Below are 6,924 nucleotides of genomic sequence, written 5' to 3'. Positions count from 1 at the left end.
TGAGCTGAGGAGCGACTTCCACCACAATCAAACCACACCCCTATCAAAAGACATGTGGGTTCTTATTTAGGTTTATCAGTTTCAGTTTTGCATTCGGAAAAATTTTGGTTTTCACCGTAGGCAACTTTCCAATCCGAGTGACAATGCACCAAGAGCTTTGGAAATTATGTTCGTGTAAGTTCTTACTTATGGGTGTAAAGTGCACCATATTCATGGCTAAGAGGTTGCAAGCTTATTTTTCATACTCGACTTATTTTGTCACTCTTCCCAACCGAAGGTTATCTTAGCATAATAGATTTCCTTTTCAACCGATTGAGTCGAACTACAAACAGCCTGATTCCTTGAGTTGAGGATATGTAGGCGGGCTCAATGTTGAAAACTCGGCTGTAATCCAACATTCACTCTTAAATCTTATTCTCGAGCATTTCGATCTCTTCATAATCTGATATCGGGATGTCCTTTGAATTCTTTCAAATCGTGCGTCAAATCAAGAGTATCGAACTACAAGTGACCTGAATTCTCATATAGCCTAAGATATGTAGGAAAACCCACTTCCGGGGTTCGGCCATAATTCCTAAAGTCCGTACCAAAATTCTTTTTTTTTAGAAGATATGAAGAGGTGGTTAATCAAGATTGGATTAGTCAATTTCATTTGCCATGGATTTCTTTCATCAATCCAAGTCAAACGAGGGACAGTTATTGACACCCAATTTTGGACCTCCACAATATAGATTAATCACCGAGCTTCTTAAATTCCAAACTATTTGAAATAATTAGTTTTTGTAAAGTTCAAAATATTTTTCAAGTTACTTTTAATTAATTTTATCATTTTTATAAATTTTAAGTAATATATATGTTTTGTATAATTTTGTATATAATTAGTATAATTTATGAATATTTCAAAACCATCTCAAAAAAAAGTTTTTTTATATACTTGGTTAATTAGTTTAGTTATATAATAGTTTATATTTTTTAGTTATTTAGTTTATAATTAAGTTAATTATTTTATTCCATTAAGGGTAAGTAGTTCGTTAATTAATTTATATTAATTCGTCTTATTTAGTTACTAGCCGAATTTATCAAATGAATTCAATTTGACTACATTCCTAATTCATTGGCTAAATTTGTATTGCGATTGACCACTCAATTCGGTTAAAATTGTAACTTATTAGCCGAATTCCCTAAATCCGTTTGGGCATTTTTTTCCACAAATTTCAGCAGCCCAATTAACTTAATCCCAGCCCAATGCTTTTCCTTCCCAGTAGCCCAATCTTTTATCCAATTAACCCAGCCCATAATTACAATATAATACATACAACAACCCATAGTCCTCACACGACCAAGCAACTCCAACGTTCACAAAATACATCAGTTGTACGCATCAGTACACGGCGTAAATCACAGCAGCAACACAACAACGAGCAAACGACATCGATTTCAACAGCAAGCAAATGGCGTCTTCACGAAAAGCGAGCAGCGGTGGAAATCACGGCAAAAAGTAGATCGCTTTGTCGTCTTCTCCAACCGCCTCGACAAATAGTATGTGAAGTACTGCTCCAGCAGGCGTAGCTGCGCATTCGTCCTTCGCAGTCAGGTGGAGCGATCTCCCTGCCTTGTACGTCCTTGCAAAGAATCAAACGGCTCTTGTTCTTTAGCCATTGGAATTTGTTGAGAAATTGGGGTTTTTTGTACATAAAAGAATTCAAATTTTGAATTGAAATGGATCCCATTTGCTTCACCCAATTTCCCCCCAATCTGCCCTATTCCCCTTTATATAAATCCCCTATTTACCTTTAGTTAAGTTGTTGGAAAAAATAGAGTTGGAAGAACATAGTTTATATATAAAAGTTGAGAAAAAAACAGACGGAAAATACATAAAGGGGCACAAATACAGTAGTTATATTAAGGACCTCTAATCTCGAACTACCGTGTCGAGTTTCCTACACTCTTTTGCTGAAATCTCTCGCCGGAACCCGATGAAGCGTGGCTGGTGGTGGAGTCGTGTTCAGAAGCTCGTTGTCTCTAGTTCGCTGCTCCGAAAAAGGTATGGTTCTTCATTTTTTTATCAGTCCCCTCACCTATTCTATTTGTAGTTTACTATTGGTGTAGATGATAAATTCTATACCTTCTTTTGCTCGTTTGAATCTGAATTTGTCACTCCTAGTATAGTTGCATTTTGTTTGTTTGTTCATTTTCTTATTGGTTTCCCATAAGAGTTAGTTTCTTTTTGTTTTGTTGTTTTATTAACTTTGATTCCTGAATATGTGCGTATAGACGTGGGAAGGCTGGTTCCTGACTTTTGTTGCTCCTGTCTTCTTATTTTTTATGGTATATCCGTGATCGATTTTGAAATGCCGTACTAGTCTTAGTTTGTTCTTGTTCACCATAAAACTGTAATAGTGTTTTATGTTAGACGTCACGTTCTTCTTCTTGCACCTTGAATTGGATGAATGGATCAAGACTTCAAGATTTTGGTTTTCTTCTTATGTCTCTAGTGCCTTCATTCTAAATCTTTTACTTGTGATTATTGAATTTGACTCGGAGTATTGGTTCTTGTTGTGTGTATGTTCCCTTCCCAAATTTTATCCTCATTTTCCTTTGTTTTAGTTCTTGACTTCTACCCATTTTTCCCTCTACTTGATTTCCCTGTTCTGTTTACTATGTCTTTAAGCTCTCTATTGTAGTTTATTTTTTTTAGTTCATAGGAATTCGTTAATTTTTAGCAATGAAGTGTGGTGCATCGAGTCCCTCCCTTGTAGTGGTTATTGCTTCATCAATGTGGTTCTTGAGTCCTTGCATATTATGTGAGTGTGTTGGCTTATGTCTTTGATTTGGTTGTGAGTTGAGAATACATGTGAGAGTCAAATGGTTGCAACTTTTGGTTGTTTAAATTCTTTCGAGGTAGCAGATATTTTTTGGGAAGGAAAATGGTTACTCTTTTTATTTTAGTGTGCACTAATATTCTATTTGATCTCTTCTTGTTTTATTGTTTATTTGGCTCGATTTTATATTTGTCAGTGCTATTAGTATGGTTTAGTATTATTTTGTTTTGACGAAGTATGATTCATTTTCCAAATTTGATATACAAAATTGAGGTACAGTTTGTTGCTTTCTGTTTGGAAGCAGTAGCATAAATAATCAACTTTTGATCATCAACTTGGGTTGGTTTGCTTTGTGAGTGCATTTCTTTCTTTGGAGCTCCACTGATGAGTTCAATTGCGTTTAGTTGATAATTTATCTTATGCATATTATCATTCTTATTATTTTCATATGCTAGTTATTTTTCTTTATTTTTGTTGCATGTGATACCATCCGAGTCCTCTTGGAGTCTTATTTCCCTTTCTTGCATTTCGAGAGAGCCATAAAGGCTTAAATCACTTCCTTCTGAGTCGGCCAGCCAATAAAATTGAGGAACATGTCCCCAAAAGTCGATGTACAGGTGTTCAAGAGTCCAAGAAGGATTGTATACACATTGTATACAACAGTTGTATACGTTGTATATCACAGCAGAAATAGGCCTGAGAAGCCCTCTTAAATTTCAGTTTTTGTATTGTGATGTAATTGGGTCAAAGACCCATTTATTTTTGGTATTATTTGCTAGTTTTAGGATAGGTGGAGATTGGGCCAAAAGCTCAAAAGAAAGTTAGTTTTTTTATGTTAGCCTAGGACAGGTACAGGTGGGCTCTAATGGGCCAAAAGCCCAAAGTGAAAGTAGGCCCAAGTATTGGCCCAGACGGACAGAAAACCAAACTTGGGCCCCAAACTCTCTCTATCCCTTTATTTTTATTTGCTTCGTATTTGTTTAAACGTTTATTTGCTAGTCAATTTTAAGGTTCCTAATTTGATTTCCCCAAAAGATAGTCACTTCGGGATTTTCTAAAGACTAAATAATCATGCTTATTTTTCTACTTAAATTACTTTAAAAATTTACTTAATAATATTGTTAATATTTCCCTCTCCCCTAAAAAAATGATTTTAAGTCATAATTGCTTATTCCCTCTATTTAATCAAGTATGCCCATCTTCTTTAAAATAACTTGCCAAATAGTTAATTACCGGATAATCGCGTGTTAGCGGGCATTTCGGGTGCTTTTAAACCCTTCCTAAAATGTTAATATGAACCCCGAACCCCTTTTAAAATTCTTCATCAAATTTTCTGTTGTAGTCTTTTGAAAACAATAGTTTTCTTAATTTCACTTTAAAAATTAAGTGGCAACTCTAAACCAGTATCGATCTATTTTTTCAATAAAACACATGGTTCTAACTTTGGCAAGTGAGAACACCTCTTTTCAGTGTGGGGTAGACGCCGAATTCCATGTTGATATCTCATGGTCTTACATGTCGGTTAAAGGTAATTCTCCCACATTAACGAATCAAGGTTTCTTCAAGAAGGATCTCACATGTGATTTAAGATAATGTCTACTTGCATTGACAATGGTTTATGACTTATGGTTCCTAATCCTTTTATATCATGTTATATAGATTGGTCATTGCATATCACGAAAATGTCTTTTCATCATGATTTTTACTCTTCATGCATCTCTATCATACTTGGTACATTTTTGTATTAACGCATGCTCTTGCCTACATTTCTTATTAAATGTAGGTACGACGCTTCAGGTTCGCACTCTCATGGCTATGGATCTTTAGTAAAGATTTGAAGATTGGTGAGTCCTCATGTTTTGAGGGCCAAACTTTTATTCATTTTGTCTTTATATTTAAGTTTTGGACTTGATGTACATGCTACATCTCGAGCACTTCTTATGTACTAGATGGCCTTGAGATTTTGTTAGTTTTCCACTTCATTTTATAAGATTCTATGTTTTGAATTTGTCTTTTAAATCTCCAGATTTCTATTAAATCTTGTATGATGTATACTAAGTGGCTTGTATTGGGCCTCTCGGGGTCTTATATACCATGCTACACATAGGGTCTACCTTGGGTCGTGACAAACTTGGTAATCAGAGCACAATGCTTCAAAAGATCCTAGGAAGTCTCATAAGCCACATCGACTAGAGTCTTGTTCATGAGTGTAAAGCTCTCCACACTTATGAATGAGAGTATATAAGATGTCTAGGAAACTCCACTTCTTTCATTACTCTAACGTCGTGCGATAGAGTTTAACTCTATAATGTCTCTCTCCTAATCCTTATCATATTCTCTATAGGATACGGCTACTCGAAGAGAATATTCTAGAAGGAATATGGGAGAGATTGTGGAACGAGAAGATCTTCCTCAAGTTCCATTCGACCCTTTGGCCGAGCAAGTGACTAATGTAGAGTTTAGGGCTGCTTTTCAAGTGTTCGTTCAAGCCATGACAGCTCAAGACAATAAGGAGGTTGTGTTCCTCGTGAACCCAAATATGGGTACGACGACATCTCTAGTAAGGGATTTCACTAAGATAAATCCTCCGGAGTTTCATGGTACTAAGGTAGAGGAAGACCCTCAAGAGTTCATTGATGAGGTTTACAATGTGTTGGTGATCATGGGAGTGACGTCGGTGGAAAAGGCCGAGTTGGCCTCTTATCAACTTAAGGGTGTTGCTCAAATATGGTTCAACAATGGAAAGAAGGGAGAGCAGAAGATGTGAGTCCTCTTGATTGGGAAAAGTTCAAAGTTGCTTTCCTTGATAGGTTCTTTCTCCTTTAAGATGAGGGAGGCAAAGGTACTTATGTTTATCAACCTTCGCCAAGGAAACATAAGTGTGAAGGAATATGCTTTAACGTTCACATAATGTTCTCGATATGCTCCCACCATTATTGCCGATACTATGGCAAGGATGAGCAAGTTCGTTTTGGGTGTATCCAAAATGGTTGTTAAGCAATGTCATACCACCATGATCATCAATGACACAAACATTTCTCATCATATGGTTCATGCTCAAAAATTGAAGAGGAGAAACTTAGAGAAAGGTTTAGGGAAGCAAAGAGGGCCAAAGTCTGTGATAGTAACTTCTCACATTCGAGGTCCGATGGACATGGTCGTTCTAAGTTCCGAAAATGGTTTTCCGATCAAGGTTCTTCCAATGCTCCATCTAAGTTCAACAAAGATAGGGTGTCTTACCCTAAGCCTCAAGGAGGGAATGGTGGTTGATCTTCATTGTTTATGCCTACTTGTGCTAAGTGTGGAAAGAAGCACAAGAATAAGTGCTTAGCTGGCACAGATGCTTGCTTTGGTTGTGGAAAGATAGACCACAAGATAAGGGACTACCCCTCAGTTGCTAAGAATAAGGGAGAAAATCATCGACGGGCTCAACCGAATCCTTCATCCGATTCTAGTGGAAGTCAGAAGCAAAACAAATTTTATACACTTCAGACTCGTAGAGGACAAGAGGGTTCTCTCAATGTGGTTACCAGTATGTAGAAAGTCTTCCAACTTGATGTTTATGCTTTACTTGACCCCGATGCTACCTTGTCTTTTGTGATGCCATATGTGGCTATAAGGTTTGATATTCCTTCGGATGTGTTGTTAGATCATTTTTTGTGTCTCTACTCCAGTTGGCGATTCTATCGTGGCTAAGAGGATCTATAAAAAGTGTCTTCTTGTCCTATAGAGTAACTCATGTTGATCTTGTAGAGCTTGATATGTTATATTTCGATGTTATCCTTGGTATGGATTGGTTGCACTCATGTTATGCTTCTATTGATTATAGAACCAGTGTAGTCAAGTTTAAATTTCCAAATAAATCAATCCTAGAGTGGAAAGGGGGAAACTCTATGCCTAAGGGTTGATTAGTCTCTTGTCTTAAAGCTAGAAAGATGATTTCGAAAGGTTGCATATACCGTCTAGTTAGGGTGTGCGATATGGATTTCGAAACCCCTACTCTTGAGTCGTTCCCCATTGTTAATGATTTTCTCGAAGTGTTTCCAGATGATTTACCTGGTGTTTCTCCCAAAAGGGAAATAGACTTCTGTATATTGACCTT

At 36.7% G+C, this 6,924-nt stretch overlaps 1 protein-coding gene across 1 annotated transcript in view; it reads left to right on the top strand.

The window, feature by feature from the left end:
* The window catches only part of LOC125828978 (uncharacterized), a 9,296-nt gene extending 2,934 nt beyond the window's left edge, over positions 1-6,362 (top strand). Inside the window, exons 2-3 of the mRNA XM_049508274.1 lie at positions 5,167-5,265; positions 6,123-6,362. Of these exons, the coding sequence (XP_049364231.1) occupies positions 5,167-5,265; positions 6,123-6,362 (339 nt within the window). The remainder of the gene's footprint in view (positions 1-5,166; positions 5,266-6,122) is intronic.
* The last annotated feature ends 562 nt before the right edge of the window (positions 6,363-6,924 follow it).

The sequence above is a fragment of the Solanum verrucosum genome, unplaced genomic scaffold (genome assembly GCF_900185275.1).
Source record: "Solanum verrucosum unplaced genomic scaffold, falcon-dt-bn FXZP01000231.1, whole genome shotgun sequence".
Classification (NCBI taxonomy): domain Eukaryota; kingdom Viridiplantae; phylum Streptophyta; class Magnoliopsida; order Solanales; family Solanaceae; genus Solanum; species Solanum verrucosum.
Note: the sequence above shows the minus strand (reverse complement) of the source record. Positions and strands in the feature narration are given on the sequence as shown.